At 46.6% G+C, this 23,315-nt stretch overlaps 1 protein-coding gene across 1 annotated transcript; it reads left to right on the forward strand.

Moving 5' to 3' along the window:
* The first annotated feature begins 760 nt into the window (after nucleotides 1-760).
* Nucleotides 761-20,269, forward strand: APBB3 (amyloid beta precursor protein binding family B member 3). The gene is made up of 12 exons (XM_083519392.1): nucleotides 761-991; nucleotides 7,584-7,762; nucleotides 8,801-8,877; nucleotides 9,410-9,470; nucleotides 11,566-11,712; nucleotides 12,417-12,544; nucleotides 12,979-13,093; nucleotides 13,639-13,726; nucleotides 14,049-14,132; nucleotides 14,369-14,484; nucleotides 17,810-17,998; nucleotides 18,533-20,269. The coding sequence occupies exons 1-12, from the start codon at nucleotides 943-945 to the stop codon at nucleotides 18,764-18,766; spliced, it is 1,467 nt and encodes a 488-aa protein (XP_083375518.1). The 5' UTR covers nucleotides 761-942; the 3' UTR covers nucleotides 18,767-20,269.
* Nucleotides 20,270-23,315: the final 3,046 nt, after the last annotated feature.

A 23,315-nucleotide genomic window follows, 5' to 3' on the forward strand; every position in this document is an offset into this window, starting at 1 on the left:
GCGATTGAAAATAAGACTACCGGTATCATAATGTCATTATACAAAGTGTCATTATACATGATGTGAGACTACACTTGTACTGTTATACAGTACTGTGCGCACTTCTGGCCGCCTCACTGCAAAGAGGACATTGTGGAGCTGGAAAGGAGGCAGAAAAGGCAAGCAAAATGATCAAGGGGTTGGAGCAGGTTACAATATTTTGGGCTGTTTCGTTTATGTGTAATAAGGGGAACGTGTTAAGAGGTGTATAAGATTATGCAAGGTGAGAGGAAGTGCGAAAGGAGTTTCTCTCATAATGCTAGAACAGTGGGGTTCTCCAATTAAGCTAAATGTTGGAACATTCAGAGCAGGCTAAATAATTAGCTACCTCAAGAGGCTGTAATGGCCACCCACTTGGACTGCGTTAAAAGAGGGCTGGAGAAATTCATGGAGTGTTTGTGGCTGTGTTCTGGCTCCAATGCTTGAGGCAGTTGTGCCTCAGAATACCAGTTGCTGGGAATCGCAGGTGTGGAAAGCTCTGGTCCTTTTGGTGGGCTTATCAGGGGCATGTGGTCCACCAGTCTGAGAGCAGGATGTTGGACGAGATGGGTCCTTGGCCTGATCCAGGAAGGCTCTTTTTCCCTCCAGCCTGTTTACTCGGAAGTAAGATCAGCAGACACTTCCTCCCACCTTGGGCTGCCATTCTGTGCACGCTCCATTTGGGAAGCCAAGTCCCACTGGAGCCCGTGGGCCTCGGTGTTGCACGATGCCTCTTGCGTCACGGCTTTGGATCGCCCTCCCGCGTCAGCATCTCTCTCCTCCCGGATCTGCCCAGTCCGCGCTCTTCGCTCCGCCCGCCCCGCATTCTGGGGCCGGCCTCTGGCACAGCGCTCCTGCTGCTGCTGCTGCTGCCGCCGTCGTCCTCCGCGCTCGGGGCTGCTCGCCGCCCGACCCAGCGAAGCCATGCTGGGCAAGGACTATATGCTGGCCATCATCCTGGTCAACTGCGACGGTAAGAGCCAGGGGCGCCGGCTGGGGTGGGGGAAGATGGTCGCGGCGCCCACCCGGGGGTGCTGGGGGCGCAGCCCCAAGTGGATCCCCCTCCGGAGAGCCAGGCGGGCGTCTCCATGACGGAGGCGGGCGGGATCGCGCGAGCGCGCGCCTGTTCCCTTCGCCTGCGCGGCTGTTTTGGAAGGGGCGCCCGGACTCCCCCCCCCCCCCAGCCCCGTGCGGGGAGCATTGCTTCGTGCTCCCGCCCCGCTCACCGGCCGGCTTGGGACTTCGGGCTCTTCGACCAAGTTCTGCTCCCGGGGAGTTGGGTGAGGGGTTACCCAGTGGCTCGGCTGAAGCAGCGAGAGTGCGCGCCCCCTCCCCGCGTCCCCAGGTCCCCGCTATGTACTCCAAACCACTCGGGCTGTTTGTCGCTTGGGGAGAAAAGGAGGGAGTGGGAAACTTGCTGTCGCGGAAAGGGTTATGGCGACCCCGCCGGAGGCGTCTGCAGGTGCTTTTCTCGACGCCGTGGGGCAGAGGCTCAGCGCCGCCTGTTGTCCCGCTCTCTAGCTTTGCATTTGGGGGCGGGGGCAGCAGCCTCCGGGGAGCTCTCCATAGTGCTGAAAGGAGAAGCCCGCTGTACCCTAGGGAAAGTCGGCTCGAGTTCTGAAATCCCCCTTGAGTCCCCCAACTTCACAGGATTAGGAGTACAACACACACGCAGAGGATCAATTGTGCCATATTTCATCAGTTTCTTATAGTGTGTAGAACAGAAAGGCAAGCCTGCGATGACTGGCATCGTCAGAGGGTTCTACAGGGCCAACAACAGCCCAGTCTAAATACAACTGTATGGAAGCCCGTCCTTTCAAGTTCAGTGGAATTCATTCCCACGAGATATGCTTAGGAACTCAATCTAATAGTCTAGGGATAACCACCTTCTGAATTTCACTCCCCGTTGCTCTCATATTGACAGGAGAGCTCTTACTTCAGGCACTCTGAACTGCAAGAAAGTCTCCAGGGAACCATAGCAAGTTCTGCACCATAGGCATCCACTTGGCCACTGTGAGAACATGATGCCGGACTAGATAACCCATTGTCCTGACCTAGTAGGGCCTTCTTATGTTCTTCCTTGTTTCACTCACCAACCATGCCTACCCCCACACCACCCCCCAAATCCACACATTATCTCCCTTTACCCCTCACCAAAGCCACCAATACTCTCCCTTTATGCCTTGCCAAAGCCACCCTCTCCTTACTCAAAACTCCCTCTCCTTACTCATGAAAGCCTAACTCATCATCTACTCACCCCTTATACCACATCAAACATCAGCTTGCTGACCTGGGCCCTCACCAGCCTTGGCTGGCTGGCTGCCTCCCTCTCTCCCTCCCTCCCTCCCTCCTCCTTTCCTTCCAATGCTGCTGTCATGGCCCAGCAGCTCTGGGGCCATGAGAGGGGGGTCCTTGTCAAAAAGGGGAGGGGAGAAATGTAGTTATGAAGTTGCCTGCATGCTTCAAGGGTAGGAAGCCATACACTTGGGTGTAATATCATTAACCAAACCTGTGCAGTCTATGCTACAGGACCTCTAATATATCAACATGGTTATTTTGATGTTTTATTTGTTTCTTACAATGAAAGTTTAAGATAAAATAAACAACAGATCCGCTTCAATTTCAATAGTTTTACATAGTGTTCTCCAAAATAAACCACCAAGATAAAGTTCATTGTGGTATACTACACAGTAAAATTAACAGATCCAGTGCTTGCCAGCATCACAAAAAACATTTATCTAGGCATGGATCTTCATGAGTTTTGCAGAGGGTGACAAAAAACCAACAAATCAACAAATATATGTGGATACAGGGGTGAACTATGGTTTGATGGTGGTTTTGAGGAGTTCCCTTTTGAAAAAGGATGAGGACCCATAGGGATCTATGCCTCTGATCAATGGTTCAGTCAATAGGAACAGATGTGATCTGTGATGTGGTGCTGCTAGTAAGCCTGTGAAAAAAACCTGAAGTTTCAAGAGGATGGGTGTTCCCTGGTCTGACATGGGTGTACATGTGTGCATGTTTCTCCTGTCTCTGCCCCTCCATTCTGTCTGTCTGTCTGTCTGTGTCTCTTTCTCCAGGTCTTTCTTCCACCTGGATTCATGTGGCATCCTACTATCGCCTCACCTTCCCCTTCATTACTATGTTTTCTTTCTCTCAGTCACCCAGATCACTCTCCTTCCTCTCTGATACCCACTTTCTTTCTTACCTCTTGGTCATTTTGTTGTGAGCCTGAGCCTTAAAAAGCACACAGAGCTTTGCATTTTGCTCTTCCCACCACCTCCTCCAGCTGTATGTACTCATAATAAAAGGGGTAGTGAGCACAGAGAGGGGGCACACATAAGTCTTACATGTGCCAGGAGAGGTCCTCATAACTGCCATTGCATCTATAGATGCCATATTGACATTCCAAACCTGGGCAAATACAAGCATATTTGCCTGGTGCTGGCAAGACAAGAAACTTGGTGCCAGTGTACCTCTGTGTCGAGAGCATTTAATAGGCACGGCACCACCCCCTCTCCTTGGTTACCACCTGCCAATTGTCACTTAAAATGTATCTGGGTCTGTTTGAGAAGAGCTATGTTATGTGGAGATTCTCAAGATTCACTCTCAAAGCCAAAATTTTGCTCTGAACCTGTAAGATATGCAAAGAGAGCAGGATTTTGCTAAAGATAAGTTCGGTACTTGCTAAGAAAATCACTCCCACACAATTTCCCAGCTTTTTTGAGCCCATCTGCTGCCTTGTTCCAGGAGGGGAAATGCTTCCATTTCTTTGCAAATAAAAATGAAGGAAAGTTACTACCATCCCTCATCCCAAATATTCCATCCCCAAGGCCTGAAAATTGGGAGGAACGGGCTGAGTTGTGGACATCACTGTTCTAGCCAAATCAATCCCATCTGTGAAAGCTGCATTTCCTTGATTAAATTCTCAGAGCTTGGCACAAGTGTAACAATTTATTGGTTTGCCAAGGTAGGGAGGAGGAAGGTTAAGATGCTATTTCCCCCCCTGTGCAACCATTTTAGTAAAGGGACAGTAGAAGAGGCAATTCTACTGTACAAAGGATCCTTAGCAGCACAGATCTTATAAGAAGCCACCATACAAAAGCCTATCAAACAAAATACTATGGTGAGATGCACAAATTATCTAACTTCTTTCCTTCTTACTCTATTGCCGTATGAATTTGCTCAGAGCTGAAGTGATAGGGAGGATATGTTTAACCCTTTCCCCACTGACCATTTGGCAATTAGCGTGGCCAGATGTAAAAGCAGACCGTGTTCTTTAATAGTTGTGTATAAGTGGGAGTTTTAGAAGGTGCAGCATATGGGACAAGCTATGCCTGCTCCAAGTCCCATTTCTGCATAACTATCCAAGGTGTGTGTGTTTTGTCCTCTTTCACGTCTCATAACTCAGTCAACACACTTTGATTATGAAGGGGCCTTGAGGTGAATGCTGCGGTTTAATGAAAGCTGTTATTAGAAGCTATAATTCTGGGTAGTGTTGAGTGTTCCTAGTTGCTATCATATCCTAATAGTTGGAGTGCACACAGAATTAGGGGCTATTTCTTTCGTGTAATTTTGGGCAAGTCAACACACAGCCTGGTGTGTAGGCCTATGCACCTAGAGGGCTATGGGAAAGAACCTGTAAATCTCTCCCCTACCCTGCCAATCTACATCATCTTTCTTATTAACTTGCTGTTTAGTATTAATAGCCACTCCATTCCAGTTCCCAAACCCCACAACAGAGAAAATTAAGCCTACGGCTACCTCACTGATGTTTGTTTATTGTTTTGCTTCGTAAAGAATAATGCTGCCTTGAAAAACATGTATTATTCTTCAGTGATCTCTCCTTTTTATTCTTGCTGATCTTCAGATTGCACCATTACTGACCAACTGCTTCTCTACAGAGGGCAAGTTAGTGGTGGACTTGGTTAGATGCTAATCCTTTGTTATGTCCTTGCATTTGGAAGTCAGCAGCTGACAGTTTCTTTGCCAAATCTGACTCACTTGTGATGCTAGATGATGAAAGTGGGAAAAGGATGGAGTGCCATTTGTGGCATTTGGATACAAATAGGCCGAGTTGGACAGTGGAGGGTTGGGGCTTCATTCCCACCGCATTCCTTTATGCAGGTAGTCTTACAGCAAAATTAGCTGTTGGTCTAACTCCCTGCCAGGCTGGTGAACAGAGAAACTTGCCTCCCACATTCCTTGGATTTTGAAGGAAAAGAGAGCCAGGCAAATGGAAGACACTCCATTTCTCTTTGCAAAATGTGGATATCACCAATTTTTCCAAAGTGGGTACTTCTGAAAACAAGAGCAGATGGCAGAGGTAAATGATTAAAACTAGAACTCAGCTTTGGTTGAATTAAGATGTCAGCTCACTGCCTGAGCTGTGCTGAGTATGAATTTCAGGGCAGGGCACTATTTGGAGGAAATGGAAAATTGGAGCATTCTTTTTCAGGAAAACTTGCCAGATCCACTATCAATTTCCAGGATTTTCAGAAAAACTTTTAGAGACACAGTCTCTAAACCTGAAAGACCAACAATTTTGCTATGGTTTGGATTTAAGTCTGCTTCCCCAGGCGAGAATACACATAAGACCTGTTTGTGTGTTCACCTGAACACTTGTAGCCTCAAAGTGGGTATGGGCAGAGATGAGCATGCTTAAGCCCCATTCTAACAGCCCCTGGACACACAGGCTTCCTTTTAGACATCTGCACAGGGTTTCTAAGTGCATTCACGGGAACATGCTTCAAATCCTCATTGTGAAGAAAAACCCTGATAAGACAGGGATCCTGACAGTGATAAGGTCTCTAAGTATATTTAAGCGAATGCAAGTGGCTGGGACTTTCATGTGCAGCCCTTCTTGTCCCCACTTTGAGCCCGCACAAGTTCAGGAAATTGCCTGAATCATTAAGGTGAAGTCAACAAGCTTTAATTTTCATTTTCAACTAGTGAATTGGGAGCCAGTTTGATGAATCCAGTGGCAGTCAGGAGAATTTGTCTATTGACTCTAACAGTTAAGTTCTTGCTGTGCTTGTGCATACAGATTAGTCACTAGGAATGTCTGCATTCTGCTCTGGCTACCCTTTCCAGAATGGTGCGAACAGTCAGCCACATTCAGTCCAGCCAGAGGCACCCAAATCAACTGCTACTTGGAGGCTGTTTTATCTTATTCCCCATAGCAACAGCCTCAGCATATCAGTCTGCTCACATCTAGCACCTTGCTACAAAGTTTGGCACAGAAATCGCTTTGTGTGGCAGGGAGAAAATAGCCCAGCCTGCAAGGTGCGATGCTGTGTGTAAACGGCTTGCTACCTGAAGAAGGCTGCTCTGGAGAATAATTTCAGATGGTCTGTGCGTCATGGCTGTCCATCAGCACAGCCTTTGCTGGTGCAGGTCAGGCTCTTGGGTGCTGTTTCCTGGGAGACAACTGGCAGTCAGGAAATGTGTGAATGTCAGAAAGCAGCTTGGGTGGTGCTTCTCTGCTCTGATCTCTGCAGGCGGGAAGTGTCAACCTCTGTGCTGCTACTTCTGGCAGCTGGTTGAGCCACTCTAAAGGATGGCGAGACCTGATTAAATAGAATGCAGCTTGGCAGGCAAGAGACAGCAGTGCCTGCAGTATGTAACTGAATGGCAAGTGATGGATTATTCACCTTCTGTCCCCTCCATACTGGGAGAATCAACAGGATAATAAAGCAGAAGGGGCACACTGACCTTTGGGTATTTTTAGCTGTGTGCGCTGGGGCAGATACAGTTACGGTCATAGCTCTGCTCCTGGAAGTCCTGCAGGGAAACAGCAGATTTCACATTCTGGTGCCTGTACATTCATTCTCCAGGAAAGTAGAGAGTGAGGGAAACTGGGCTCCATCTCACTCCTCATTAAAACCGTGCTTTTTAGGATTTCCAGAAATTTTGCATACTGCTGCTGATACTGAAGATTGTGCATAGCCATCATGGTTAGTAGCCACTGATAGCTTTATCCTGCATGCATTTGTCAGATCCCTTTAAAAAGCGTCCAAGTTGGTGGCCATCACCACTGTTTCTGGGAACAAATTCCATAGTTTTACTATGTGCTCTGCTTCTGGTATCTGTGTGATGGCCGTGGGGGTTGTGGGTATTGATTTCACATCTTTACAGTGTTGAGTCTTCTGTTCAATGCTGAACACCCCACTGTGTAATGTTACTACATCCTTGACTTTGGTTAACTCTTTATTAAGCAGCTAGGGAGAAGAAGGCTTTAAATTTAACCCTTGCAAATATAGGAGTAAATACTGACTGAAATTTTCCACTGGACTGCCCAGCAAGGACTGGACAAGGGGCTCATAAATATTCTGTGGTTTGTAAGAATAGATGGAAGCATGTAAATGTATATCCTTCATGCACCTGTCCTCTCTTGTTATTCCACATTAGATTTTTCAGCTGGAATATTCAGAAATGATATGTCTTAAATTAGAGAGAGTGGCATTTTAACGTATCTTTTTTCTACCTTTCTGTAGAAGCTGTTGTCACCATCCTTTGAAATGAAACTTGCCCTTTTCCTCATCTGAAGTCTTTTCTCTCTTTAGACAACCTATGGAACGACCAGAATCTGGAGGCAGATCTTGATCTTCCCCCAGGATGGAGGAAAATCCACGACTCCTCTGGGACCTACTACTGGCATGTGCCCACGGGCACCACCCAGTGGCAACACCCATCTTGCCCCTCTGGTTTAGCGCACACTGGGGAAGCTGCATTGCCAGAAACGGTATCAGGATTCCAAAACCTTTTTGTGTATGATTGATGGGACCCATGTGAAAAGTAATGACAGCAGCCCAACCCTTGTTCTCTCTAGGGCTGCTGTTTTTCTTTGCATATACCCATAAATGCACTCGCCTGTGTCTCGTGGTGACACATATACAGAGCCTTGTGTGGTAAAATTTAACAGAGTAGTAACTGGGGACTGTCAGTTTGTAGGTTTGCATGCTTCTGCGTGATCTTGTTCTTACTGGGCAACAGGGACTTCTGCTGTAAAATGCAATGTCTTAAAAAGCCTAAATTCGTTTACTTGGATTGATTTCAGTGGGTCTTCCAGGTATGTTTAGGACTGTTGCATTAGTCAGCAGAAGCTATCCAGTAAGGTACTGTGAATGCCTAGGATAAAATAGATGTAATCAATGCTAAAATCTATTGATTTGCCATAATGATCTTTTTTTATTCATGCAGTAAAGTAACATTATCTATTGGGGTACCAAACTGCTTTCCATTAGGACTTGGCTCAATGCATCTGTTTTGAAAATCATGGTGGAATTTGCTTTTTTAGAAGAAAACAAATGGAGAGTACAACAAAATATGTCCTCAGCTCCTTTCAGAAGTTCTCGTCTTCACAGCTCCAGCCAGCCCAAAACAGAAGTCCTTGTAGTGCTGCTTGGGGCTTGCAGATGACATTTTTTTTTCTTTCCCACCTTTCTGAAATCTTCTTGTGCTGTCTAAATAGTGCTAAAGGACTCAGTACTTCATTAGAAGTGTGGGGATAAGAGCTTTTTAATATCAAGGTATACATCCCCCCAGAGTACTATAGTGGCTTAAGCTGGCCAATTCCCCCTCCCCCTCCCCCTCCTCCTGGGATTTTCCTTTCTTTTTTATATAAAAAAATCATCACAAATGTTTCATGGCTCAACTGCTCACAACAATAGACTGAATTTCTACATACACACTTTAGCTGCTTAGCTGAGCCTCAATGTTAATAAAACAACAGTGCCACATTTTCTTCACTTTCACAACCTTCTTTTCTGTCCTCATTCAGGATCTTCAGGTTGCAACAGTAAGACGTCTGCCAAGGGAGAGACCTATCCCAAGTCCGATGGCATCGCTGCCCAGAAGGTAGGGTTGTCTCCTGGGGGCAGGGGCACTTCATCCAAACACTAGGGCACATTGAATCTGAGTAAAAGTGAAAGAGACCTCTAGGGCCTGTTCATGGTCTCTTCTGGTGACCTCACAGGTAGCTCAGCTCTGTGCAGATGCAGAAGCAAGCAGGTTTGTTTCCATCCCACAAGTCTTTGGTCTAACTTTTGAGTCATAAAGAAATACTGATCCTCTGCTCCAATCTCCATCCTACTCAGATGGCTCCACCAAAATGGGAAAGGACTGGGATTGCAAAGTACAGGCTGGAGGTGCCTAGTCCCTGCAAATTACATCAATAGGGTTAGAGCTGACAAGCCTTTGGTTAGGACCAATGGAGGCTTGTACCATTGAATTAAACTTAATGTAAGTGAATTAAACTTAATGATGTGTTGGAGAGTTGAGAGAACGATGAGATCCACAGCTACCACTCTGGGGATGAACAGACGCTCGCTAGAGTTATGCCACGACTGAGAACCTTCATGTCACTGCTATGCTTGTCTACCTGTTACAGGACATCAGTGAGCTGGCATGGGGAGGAGCATCACCAGGGCAACCCAGAGCTTGGCTCCAAGGTACAGTCAGGTGAGGTGGGGGACACAGGGGGTACGTAGCTCAGAAACCTGGCTGACTGAGGAAGCCCCTTTCTTTGAGGCAAGGGGTCCAGATTCAGCATAGGTAAGGCCCTTCCTTGGAGGCTGCTGCAGAAAATTTACCCCTCTGCGAGCTTTGTTTGTTTGTTTATTAAATTTGTATACTGCCCTATACCCATATATCTTAGGGCAGTTCACAACACAATATATCAGGCTCTTCATTGGAACCTGAGAGTCTCTCTCTTATTTTGGAGAAGCTGGCATGTGTCACCTTCCGGTACTGCTCTGAAAATCATAGCAACTGCTTTGAATATTCCCTTGGCATTTTACAGTGCATCCCCAGTATCACTCAATATGTTTTAACTACCCTTTCATTCATGTGAAAGATTGACTAGATGGTATAAATGAGTAATCTATGCATGTTGAGTGGTCTTATCCATGTCCTTTGTGATGTTCCCTCAACTATCCTTGAACCCTGTGGCCCCTTTCCTTGATAAAATAGTTTATCAAGTAACTGAACTATTTTTAACTGATTAACCTATGTGTTTTTAAAAAACTGAATGATACCTCTCTTAAAATTATTTTTAAAAATTACAAGCTCCTTCCCCAGAACTTAAACACAGCTCAAGTATTTTGGAATCTATTGTTTTAGTTGGATAAGTTGTAATTTTAATTGTGAACTGCTTGGTGAAGACAGATGACTAACTGTGCCACCCATCCCTGTTGTCTGATCACTATAAACATGTATGAAGTACCCTGCCTCAGAAGAATAAGTTATTCAATCCAGAGGTACCTAATACCTAATCAGAATTCAACAACTCTTAAATCACGCAGCACTGCAAGTCCAATTTATAGCAAAATAGTAATTAAAGAATGCTTTAGAAAGCGGGAGAGGGAAGAACTTTCTAAAAGCAAATTTTCAGGATTCAGAACTTCTACCAGTTCCAGTCAGATATTATCTGCAGAAGAACTTGTCTCTGATGTGGGCAGGAGATAATGGCCTTTCCCACCCATACCCTTTTAGGTAGGTTTATCCTTGACAACATCTCCCTGCGGTATCCCCTGTGATTTCTTTCATTTTGAGAGTTCACATACAATTACAGAGAGTTGGTTTGCTGTTTCCTTCTCTCACCTGAAGGCATGCCGCCCAACTTTTTTGGAGCCAAAACCAGGATGCGGGTCTTCTGGGATGTGCTCCTGGGTGCTGCACGGCCCTTAAAGAGTGGTCTTTGTTCAGGGCAAGAGCACAGCGCAAGAGTGCAGCACCCAAAATGGCCACCATGATCTCCCGTAAAGAAACAGGATGTCCTGGGGCACTTGGGAAGTATGGAAATGAGGGGAAGTGTCTTTCCTAGATGGGTAAATAATTAGAGATTTGGAGTAAGGCAATTGAAGACTAGTTCACCGACACACCAATCTGAGCTATGAATCCTTAACAAGCTACAATTTGATGAGGGAAAAGAAGCTAGGAAAGCCTCACTTTCTATACCTCTAGTCCTTCTCCATGCAGCACAAGGAGTGGGGGACGGACCTCAGAGGCCCAGGGGCTGAGTGTGACCCTCCAGGCCTCTTTCCCCAGACCCTCACTGGCCCTGCACCCTCCTTGAATGTTCCTGCCTGCCTGGGATGTGTCACTGAACACTGATAATGCTTACTGATTGTCTAGGTGGAGGGCAGAGAGGGGCATGAGTAGGAACTCATCTATTGTGCAAAGGTGAAAACCACATTTCTTAGAATAATAGAATTGTAGAGTTGGAAGGGACCCCAAGGGTCATCTAGTCCAGTCCCTCTTGCTCCACCCACTTTTGCCTCTGGCATGTGAGCCATGCCCCCCTCCAAAAGATTGCAGCCCTCAGGCTGAAAAAAGTTCAGCCTGGCAGTGATGGTATCAGTTGATGCTCTCCAGAAGTGTTCATGGCTAGATTTGAGGTACAGTCAGGGAGGGAGGGGCTGCTCCAGTTCACATGAGCTGAAATGTTCACAAAAAGCTGCCAATGGCCTGGGCTGCATAGCCAATGGTGAGCTAGGAAGGCTGGAGACACGCCTCACGGTAACCCCTCTGCCCCTCTCTTGCCAGTGCTTTGTTGTGCGCTCGTTGGGCTGGGTAGAAATCCCCGAGGAGGACTTGGCTCCTGGCAAAAGCAGCATTGCCGTGAATAACTGCATCCAGCAGCTCTCCCAGAACAAGTGTGACGACTGGGACCCTGCGGACAGGTGGGGTGAGGTGAGTGCGGGAGGCCCAGGGAGAGATCTACTCAAATGTGTTCTCCCACGTAGACCTCCAGCAGCCCTTGTGCTGAATGCAGCCATAGGGGGCAACTCCGATGTGGACGGGCATTGCCATTCCAATGGTGTGCTGGTACCACATCTTGTGATCAATTATGTGAGACGGGGTTTACCTGCCCCCACTGGCAGAGGAAGGGGGTGTGGTAGGTGCGGTCCGCCCCGGGTGTCATCCATGGGGGAGTTGACATCACTGCCCCGCCCCCTGGGATGCCTGCCCCGCTCCTGCAGCTAGCTCCGCCCCCAGGTGCACAGCATGTGTGCCACTCTGGGCACTGAAGCAACTAGCTCCACCTTTGTCTGCCCCCTCCATATTTTATTCAAGTTGTCACCCTTCAATGGAGCAATTGATTTCCTGGGTCTAGGCACTGCTTTGCATCCTTTCCACCTTTGGCAGGGACGCAGGCATGAGCTGCTGGGTGTCCCCATTCCTCTTCCTTGTACATATTTGCCAAAAATGCACCCATTCAGTCCATGGCATTACATACAGGTGTTCTTATGCACTGCTGGGTGGATAAACATGCCAGTCCCTGTTTTCCCTAGGAAAGGGACATCATTATCGCTCTAGTTGCAAGAGGCAAGTGGAAGTTTTTTCCTACCCCTGCACTGTATCTCAGTCACAGTCCTCTAGTCTTCCCTTTACAGGGCCAAAACATGGTGATGATCCTGAAGAAGGACACAATGAGTTTAGTGGATCCTTTGGACCAGAGCCTCATCCACTCCCAACCCATCATCAACATCCGTGTCTGGGGTGTGGGATGCAACCATGGCAGGTGAGGGAACCTTTGCTCTGGGGGTGGAGAGGAGAGGGCATTTTCTGCTGCTGGAAATTAATATGAAGGACGACTCCTCAGTCTTTTAGCATTGCACCAAACTGAGCCACAGGCCCCGTAGGAGGGAGAATCTTGAAATGGTGGTCTCTCTCTCTCGCTCTCTGTGTCCATCTTGCTGTCCTCGCCTTGCCACGAGGTCCTTCTGCTCACTACAAAGAAACCTTTGCTCTTCTTGCCAGAAACTATTACAGCTGATAGCACACAGACCATTAAGAGGGTTGCTTCTTGAGGGATTCTGCATTAACCAGTTTTTTCTCTCTTTCCCTACATGCTGTGCTTGACCCAAGGGACAGGTAAGGCCCCTTCTTCCTTCTGCAGCAAGGACCAGTGCCTGGAGCCCTGCCCTTGCTTACTGGGCTCTCCTCTCCTTGCAGGGATTTTGCTTTCGTGGCCAGTGACAAGGACACGTGTATGCTGAAGTGCCACGTCTTCCACTGCAATGTGCCTGCCAAGGCCATTGCCAAGGCCCTGCATGAAATGTGCTCCAAGGTATCCCTGCTGATTCTGGCATGGTTCTTTCCCTACATACACACATGCACACACGAGGAAGGAAGATTGTCCCAACCCCTGAAGTGCAGCACCAGTCCCCTGCACCAGGCTGCTCTCATTTTGCAAGGAGGTGGCAGATGGAATTTCATCCTGGTTGGCTGGGGGCTGGAAGAAATTCCTCTGAACCATGCATTCATCGGACCTCTGTATTAAATGAATCTTGTCAGATTTCTAGGAGTCTAGCAGTCCTTGTTGGTGGAGGGGCACAGCTAAGGAGAGTGGCAATTCTCTGCATGCTTACTTGGTCCTACTGAAAGAAGGGGAACCTACTTCTGAGTAAACATTCATAAAGCTAATGGGATTCCCACTTGAACTGCAACTTCTAGCCATGTCATTGAAGACTGGGAATGTTCTTTCTATACTTTCTCCTGGGTTACCATCTAGGAGGGTCTTCTCCCTGAGCTTTGCCACCACTACTACCCAAGTTTAGGTGGGAAGTTCCAGCAGGTGGTCCCAACTTTTCATGACCTTTCTCTGTATTACAGATCATGGCTGAGCGAGCCGTGGCAAGTAGCAGCCTCAGCCGATCTGTTACCTTAGAACCTGTCACTCCAGATGACGTCTCTCTACAAGGTAACAGAAGTTACAAATTTCATGAGTCCCTTTCTGGGGCACCTGTCAGCACTTTATCAGTTCCGTGCTCTGACAGAATTGAAGTAATTGTTCCCATCTTTGGTCTAAAGAAGCATCCCTGTTTCTTACTTGAAATAAAGTGCTGGATTTGGCTAATAGGACTCCCCACCCACCCTGCCACCCTGCCAGTTGGCTGGGAGAAGGTTGAGAGAACCCTCAGAACTGTGTCTGGGAAGAGGAGAGATTGTCCCATCAGAAATGTTTGTGCTGATGAAGCATTTGTTTCAGTGTGACACTGAATTCCTCCTTTTGCTTCGGGCAGTTGACATTCTGGATGCCGTGGGAGAGTCTGTCCGGAAATACGAAGCTTTGTATATTGGCACCTCACCAGTGTCCAAGGCCATGGGTAAGTAGCTGTGCTCTTTGAATTCTGCTACCTATCTCTGGTGTGTTCAGGGGTGACGTTATTGCTTATGGGGCACCTCCTCCCTTATCAAGTCTGTCAACCCCTAAAATCTGAAGAAGAGGCCCTTCTCTGTGCCCCAGTTATGGTGGAAGTCTTGAGAGAACCCTGTTCTCTGGTTGATGAGCATTCTCACTTTCCCTTGGATCACCCATTTATTTCTTGCCTCACCACTTCAGGGATGGATGTGCTAAATACTGCCATCGAAGACCTGGTGGGCAGCCGTGGCCGTGACCAGTGGACTCCCTCTGTTGTCAGTGTTTCAGACTCAGTGATGCAAGCAGAGCAAGCTGAGGTAAGGCTCCTTGTGATACTGGCCACCCTGGCAGCTTTCTCCTCTTACCAAGTGACTGACAGTAGCCATCCTATCTGGCATCCTGCCTGCCCCAGAGGCTGAGCGACTGGAAAAGGAGCTAGACCAGAAAGACAAGAGGACCGTTGGACTTTAGTGTAAAGCCAGTCGCTGAATGCCATAATCAGGGGTTTGCCACATGTAGTCAGGACATCTTAGCTCTACATATGCCAAGTAGAAATCCAATGATTTTATACCTAATTTCCAATGCCCCAGTTCATCTATGAGCTCTCTCCAGATGTTCAAGGCTACACAATCTATGTTATGTGTGTGACCCCAAACTCTGTCCTGCTCTGTCCTGGAAGCATTTGATCATCACCAGCTTGATGGTGTAGGGATCCTCCATGAGCAGCGCAGGCTTCCTTCTGCAGATGTTTCTCCTCCAATGCAGGGAGGGCAGCAGAGCAAACATTGTGTTTATGAGTGCAGCCTCAGTATTTTACTGTACGCTAGCCATTTTCCAGGGACGCGGGTGGCGCTGTGGGTAAAACCGCAGTGCCTAGGACTTGCCGATCATATGGTCGGCGGTTCGAATCCCCGCGGCGGGGTGAGCTCCCGTCGTTCGGTCCCAGCTCCTGCCCACCTAGCAGTTCGAAAGCACCCTTAAGTGCAAGTAGATAAATAGGTACCACTTTATAGCGGGAAGGTAAACGGCGTTTCCGTGTGCTGCGCTGGTACAGGCTCGCCAGAGCAGCTTCGTCACGCTGGCCACATGACCCGGAAGTGTCCTCAGACAGTGCTGGCTCCCGGCCTCTAGAGTGAGATGAGCGCACAACCCTAGAGTCGGACATGACTGGCCTTTGGGCAGGGGTACCTTTACCTTTACCTAGCCATTTTCCATGGCAATCGTGTGATCTAGACAAAGCTAAGCACTTTCAGATCCCATTTATTTCAGTGAAAGAGATTGATGCCACTGCTTAATTCTCCCACCAAAATCAATGGAACCTTAAAGTGCTTCGTTTTGGCTGGATCATACAAGTCCAATTGATTTCAATCAAAGAGTTGAACAGTTTCATTGATCTTTTCCACTGAAATCAATGGGACTGGATTATGTGCATAGTTTGATTTAATTTATTAAATACAAATTTGGAAAATAGTTCACTAGTGGGCATGCAAACCCCTCATTAGCCTTTTTGTTCCCAGTGATTTCATTTTTCAGAGAACAGATGGCAAACACAATAACACTCTGAATCAAGTCCAGAGAAAGTGACTTGTAGCTGGTTTGTTCTATTGATTTCAATGAGAACTAATCACAAGTTTCTGTGGAATGAGGCTGAGACAGTTACAAAACATCTTTCCTTTTATTGATCTTTTTAAAAAAATTTGCTGCCTGCACAAACCCGTTTTAGTCAGAAATACATATTTCTGAAACTGAAGGCAGAACTACAAGAAATTTGTTTGAATAAACATTGATGCAGTCAGAGAAAATACCAATACATTCTGTTCATAGGCTCTCACAAAATAAAACAAACTGTCTATAAGAATTATGTGCTGGTGGCAGTTCTAATTGTTAGGCATAGTCTCAAAGCAGAATACCAGAATAATGCTGCCACTTAAGATATACATTTTAGCGGTAGTCACAAATCATTAGGAGGCATTGCTGGGGTCTCCATTGAGATCCTTCATGTGAACTGACTGACAGCTTCCTTGGTTCACTTGAGTATTCTTCACTCTTCACACCCCTTTACATGTCTTTTTAAAAAATCAACCTTCTACTGCACACCAAGAGTGCCAAAGGGTGAAGAAGGAATTAAGAAAGGAAGCAGTGGAGGGTAACATCAGGGGGACAGAAAAGTCTATTGTAGAAAACTGCTGCAGCCCATATCCTTTTTTTAATATATATAGTTAAGACCTTTCTTTGGATGGACTGAATTGGTACAGAAGACAGCAAAAATGATATTACTGTATTTTTTGCCCTGTAGGACGCACTTTTTCCCCTCCAAAAATGAAGGGGAAATGTGTGTGCGTCCTATGGGGCGAATGCAAGCTTTCATTGAAGCCTGGAGAGCGAGAGGGGTCGGTGCATACCGACCCCTCTCGCTCTCCAGGCTTCAGGAAGCTATCCCCACAGCCCGGCAAGCTCCTGGAGTGATGGCAAAGCTGCGCGCAACTTCGCCATCGCTCTTGGACTCTCCAGGCTTCGCGCAGCTCTCCGCAAGCGGTGGGAGCCTGCGCTGGGCTCCCACAGCTTGCGGAGAGCTGACTGTTCTGGGGGTTGGGGTCCGGGGAAGCTCGGGCTTCCCCAGCCCCGTGCCTGGAGGGGAAATAATTCCCCCCTTTATTTCCCCCCCCCAAAAAAACTAGGTGCGCCTTATGGGTCGGTGCATCCTATGGGGCGAAAAATACGGTATCTGGTGAAAGAAATTACTAGAGAGTTGCCCGTGATACACGCTGGGGGGGGGGGCAGCAGTATTTCCCCACTGCTTCCTAATGCCTTACGAGATCCCCCCTTCTTTTGCTAATTTCTGCCAAATGGTTGAGCACCTGGCACATACCATTTTATTTTATTAAAATTGTGAAGGTGGTTGGGATTTCCCCCTGGAGCTGCCCTGAGCCTCTGGGGGTGCTGCACAACTACGGGGAAGACTCCCCTCTCTACTTTCCAGTTCCAAAGGAAGGCTAGAGATGGTGCTCAAAATTCCTCTGCAACACACTGCCTGGCTTTACTTTCCCTCTGGCTTAACGCTGCAATCCTATGTACATTTATGGAGGAGGAAGCCCCAATGACTACAAGGTAAGGGCTGTGCTGAAGGAGAGGGACAGAATCTTAGTGACCACATATTTTGGGCTGGTTACTAAAGCCAACTACAGTTTGTGGTTCCCTCTGGATCTCATTGCTGTAAGGATTACAGAAAGATAATCAAGAGCCCTGCTCAAGGACCTCCACTTGTGCAACAGGGATTTCCTCTCCCCACCCCCCACCCCACAACTGGCTCTGAGGGGTCAGAAGACCTCCAAGAACAGTGCATGGGTGGGGGGAGGAGAGGGGAGATAATTTCATCAGGCAAGCTGCAGTAGAACAATGAAATCCACCTTTTTTCTTATTGTTTTCCTTTAGCATGCTTTACAATGTTGAAAGCCTATGCTATGATTATGTATTAAATTTGTATACCAAGGCCACTGCATCAGGTTTATTAGAATGTGCACACAGGTTCAATATTTGGCCTAGGACATATAAATATTAGTACCTAGGATAAAACTGAAGTGCAGGAAGAATGCTGGCCTGGACGCATCCTGAAGTCTAATCTCTTTTGTGTTCTTTCTTGAGGCTGAGGACGAGGACGGCTCTTGCCTGTGGGAATGTCAGGTCCGCTATGTGACTTTTATTGGGATTGGGAAAGACGCCCACACCTTCGCACTCATTACTGACATGGGCCAACAACGTTTCCAGTGCACAGCTTTTTGGTGTGAGCCAGATGCCGGCACCATCTCAGAAGCGGTGCAGGCCGCATGCATGGTAAATGCCAAGACATTTAAGCAGGGCTTCCTCAGTAGTTCATGTCCTTTTATTTATTGGCTACATTTACATCCCACCTTTTTCCCACCAAAGGATCCCAGGCGCCATAAGGTTCCCTTCCAAACACTGGCCACGCACTGTTCAGCTTCTGCAAGGGGGCTGCACCCTTTGCAAGGCCTCTTACCCAACACTGCCCACTTTGAGCTTCAGAGTGGACCAATCTCACCCCATTTCCACCCCATCAGTTAGAAAACCTAGTGTTTGATCTCTGCCCTCAGCAGTTTCAAAGCATCTGAAGCTGGGATCCTTCATCAAAGGTTCTCATATGTGCATTGTAAGCATTGATGATGCTGTTGGAGCTCTCTCTCTCTCTCTCCCCCCCACACACTTATAAATGTGCTGCTCCGAGCTTTATAAGCCTATATCATAGACTGAAAGAATTTGTGTCAGGAAATAACTAGATTCAGCAACCACCAGGTTTTGGTAAGCTCTGCCCTTTGTAAATCCATGATGATTTGCTTTTTTTTTTGGTAGGTCCAGTATCAAAAGTGCTTAGTGGCTTCTACATCGCGAATGAGACCAAAGATTGGCTCACGCTCCATCCTGAAGATGAAAAGGACAGTGTCAGTGGACTCGCCAGTCTGTTCCTTTCCTGTCACAGGGCACTCCCTGCAGAAAAATGGCAGCGCGGCCACTACACGCAAGAGGGGCTTATTCTCATTCTTCGAAGCATTTCGCCAAAAACATTCCATACTACACACCCCTTAGCCCAAAATATATGGTGTGAGACAGGGATGGTGGGCCCCTCGTGATACTTAACAGTGGCCTTCCTTTGATATCCAGGTTCAGAATGTAAATAGCGTACTTTCGTCTGTTGACTCTTTCATTGAATCTAAGAGCCAACAGATCCAAGCAAATCTGGCCCCTGAGAGAGGTCTGTGGCTGATTCTAGACATGTTATGCATAGTTTTGCTAGTCCTTTGCCATGTAGATGCTATGAGAAGGAGGCAATGTTGTTTTCAGGGGGAAGAATAAACAAAGCTGCACCTGAATGTTCCGATAATGTTCCCTGGCATGTGGAGTGGGCAGCATCCAACGCATCACACAGGCTTAAAACGCTGCTCCTGCTTGCCCAGGTGGGTTATGGAACAGGGCAGAGCAGGCATGCCAGCTTGAAGCAGTAGCTCCACTTGGTTTTTGCAGTAAAAGCTGTGAGTATCGCTACTCTTCCTTCCCCAGCTTGTAGCATGAATGCTTGGCATACGAAACCTGACTGCAACCCTAGGCAGGCCATGGAACAGCCACTCGTGTTAATTTGCGGCAGCAAATAGATGCTTGTGAGCCTCTGGATTGATCAGATGTCAGTACAGATACACATTTCCCTTGAAAAGTGACAAATAGTCTCTTCTTTTTGAATCGGCATACTGAGACATAAGGACTCTCTCAACCCCCCTCCCTCCCTCCCTAAATCTGCTCCATATCAGTTTAGGGGGCACACAGGGGGAGGAGGGGGGGTCCACGTTTTATTGTGCAATTGGATGTTCTTCACACAGTGCTATGTTGGCTACATCCCATGCACTGTTCCATCAATGCCTATTAACACTATTATCTCTTCACAGTATAGCCTGCAACAGGCCTGTGTTTCTTTGGCAACGTCTGGGCTAATCCTTTAACTTCTGTACGTGCTGTAGCAACTATTCTTTTGAAACAAGCCAGTGACCATAATGAAGCCTAGAACAATCAAAGGGTGCACTTAGCTCTAGTGCTCACTAGCAAAATGTCTGGTATGTGAGTGAGAGAGTCATCAGCACTCATTACTGTCCTAATAACACCAGCATGCCTAGTCAGGCACTTGGATTGGGAACAATGAATTGACCAGGCCATCACTGTAGGACCCAATGCTGGCTAGCAACTCTGACAGACACAAGCGATTCACACTTGTAAGAAGAATATAAAGCTGCCTGTGGATTCTCCCCCCCCCCATTTTTTTAAAAAAGAAAAAGCCTATAAATATTGAGAGCTTATTGCACCAACATTGGCAAAAGTGACTGCTGAGTCTCATTTGATCTGTGTCCGGAAATGGGGAGTAAGGCTGGTGCGATGAAAGGGTAAATCTCCAAACACGTTCCTTTCTTTTCTGTTTGGGAGATAAGGCAACCCATCAACTTTATCTTATTTATAACTAGCCCCAGATTAAGATAGACTCAAGTCTACCTCAGTGATACTTTATATCTGATCATTTGTGCAAATAAACTACTAATATGGAAGAAATCTAGAGTTGTTTTATCTTTGGTCTCTGTTTCCAGGTAATTTTATTGGTGCTAGAATGAACTGCTGATATGGGTGGGAAATGAATGACTTCCCTTTGGTGTCGCTGTCCAATGCCAACTCTGTGGCCATGCTCACTTCAAAGCTAAATTGGAAGTAGAAAATGCCAAGTTCTGAATGAGGAGCTGAGTCCTTTTCTATGATACACGTAGGCAGAAAGGGGGATAGGCAGCAAGTAAGCCTAGATTGAATAGCTCCTGCCTCCTGTGGTTTGTTACCTACCATGAATGGCAGCAGAGAAGTGGAGTAAATGGAAGGAGTGAATGGATATTAGCAGGAACAGTGTGAGGTGAGTGGTCTGCCATCTGTACAGCTGCTCATTTTCTAATGTGCCTTGGTCCAAAGAGTAGGGATATCTGCAGAGCATAGTCCTTTAGGAGAAAAACTACCTATTAAAGCCCAAAGATAAATGCCTCCATACAGAGGGAACGTCTATGAAAGGGATCAAGGCCCAACTAAAACAACTTATGAGAAATTCAGGATTGTACCTTTGCGGTACGCTTAAGGACAGGAATCTTGTGTGATTGAACTCAAACACTGTACATGGAAAAAATAGTAATTCATGCTGGATTAATTTTAGACAAAGCTGTTAAAATGACTTAACCCAAAGGGCTTATGGAAATACTGGGCCTTGGGCTGTGCACTTTTATGAAATGAAAAGGCAAAGACGCAACAGACCATTAGACACTGGCAGTGCAGAGACTGGCATGCAATAAAACAAAAACTCTGTACAGTCATACGTTTGCTTCAGATTGATTCTTTTCAGGTTGCGTCCCGCGGCGACCCGGAAGTAACGGAACTTGCGGGAAGCCCAAAAGACCTGAGCATAACAGCACTCTACTTTCCTGTGGTTTCAAGCAACTGGTATTCAGAAGCGTCACTGCCATCAATCATGGAGAAAGAATAGAGCCATCATCAGGGTTATTAGCCAAGTGGAGTATGTGTAGGAAATATATTACAATTTTTTGTTTTATTATATAAACAGGCAAGCAAACAAACGCCATATAATCCACACGGTGACTGAGATGCAATGCCTGTCTCTGGCTACAACACATAAGGAGGATTATGGTAAAGATAGCAAGGTCACTTAACAGGGGAAATATCATAATGACAGCAGCATTGATTGACAAATAGCATAAAAAAGAGTTACGTGGCCTGCTGGTATGATTGCCAGGATGCTCCAAGATGAAGCATGGAGTACTGTGAACTGGAGTACTGTGTCCAGTTCTGGGCACCACAGTTCAAGAAGGACACTGACAAACTGGAACGTGTCCAGAGGAGGGCAACCAAAATGGTCAAAGGCCTGGAAACGATGCCTTATGAGGAACGGCTAAGGGAGCTGGGCATGTTTAGCCTGGAGAAGAGGAGGTTAAGGGGTGATATGATAGCCATGTTCAAATATATAAAAGGATGTCACATAGAGGAGGGAGAAAGGTTGTTTTCCGCTGCTCCGGAGAAGCGGACACGGAGCAATGGATCCAAACTACAAGAAAGAAGATTCCACCTAAACATTAGGAAGAACTTCCTGACAGTAAGAGCTGTTTGACAGTGGAATTTGCTGCCAAGGAGTGTGGTGGAGTCTCCTTTTTTGGAGGTCTTTAAGCAGAGGCTTGACAACCATATGTCAGGAGTGCTCTGATGGTGTTTCCTGCTTGGCAGGGGGTTGGACGTGATGGCCCTTGTGGTCTCTTCCAACTCTATGATTCTATGATTCTATGAAGCTAATCAAATGCAGAACTAGTCATGCATGAGTGATTGCCCAAAAGTGCAAACCAAAGATGAATACTTTTGCCATCTATGTTCTGGTTCCCTCTAGGTTAGGTTATGGCAATGTGTTATAAGGAGGCTGTCTTGGAAGATGTTTCCGAAACTCCAGCTGGTGCAACATTTGCTCACCAGGACAAGAAGGTTTAAGCATATTACACTGATCCTGGCCCAACTACACTAGCTGCCAGTTAGTTTCTGGGCCCAATTCAATGTGCTGGTTTTGACCTATAAAGTCTTAAATGGCTCCGGATCACAGTACCTCAAGGCCTGCTTCCTCCCTATGAACTGACCTGGACCCTGCGATCATAAAAGGAGGCCCTTCTTTGGCCTACAGCTGATGAGGGCCAGGGCCAGTTATGGGAAGCCGGCAAGCGGGACCAGAGCCCAAGAGCAACTCTCCCCTCCTGCGGTTTCCAGCAACTGGTACTTGGAAGCATTTATATGTTTCTTAACTGTTGCTATACCTGCATTGTCTCTGTTATACCTAATTGCAAATTCGAATGTATCCCTATCGTGGTTTAGGACTTCCTTGATATTGTATGTGGGCTGGAACTGGTCTGTGACCGAAATAATAAAAATTCTTCCTCCTCCGCGAACTGCTCTGATCCTGGTTTAAAGCCACCCGAGTTGGTCTCCGCTGCCTCCGGAGGGAGCGAGTTCCGCAGTTCCGACCCAGCGCTGCCTGAAAAAGTCCTTTCTTTTCTCTGTCCAGAATCATTTCTTGTCTTTCTTTTATAAATTTATTGTTGTTGTTAACATGGTTATTAAAAAGGCGCTGCTTTTCTGCACAGCAAGGGCGGGAACCCACCGAGTTGTTAATATTATTTTAATTAAATGTGTATATACATTTTCATTTTTCTAAGTACAGTAGTATTACCTTTGAGTTACGCAGCAACCTTTACCTCAGTGGCTCACGTTCTTTTTTTTTTAAAAAAATGATATTTATTAAAAGTTTAAAAATTACAGAAAAAAGAAGAAGGAAAAAACACACCAAAAAAACCAATAACAAAACATATAAAACATATAAAAACCATACAATACAGCAAAAAAGAAACTAAAACACACATCCAGTATTCCATATCTTTACCTTTCCTTTACTTGTTTCATCGACCTCCTCACACCTCCCTTTTTTTTGTATTCTAGTTCAATTCACTATTTCAGTAAGTTCTTCCCATCTGTCTCAATTTTTATTCTATAATTTATCTTAACGGTCTAACCTTGG

This window comes from Podarcis liolepis, assembly GCF_965112155.1.
Source record: "Podarcis liolepis genome assembly, chromosome: 8".
NCBI classification, from domain to species: domain Eukaryota; kingdom Metazoa; phylum Chordata; class Lepidosauria; order Squamata; family Lacertidae; genus Podarcis; species Podarcis liolepis.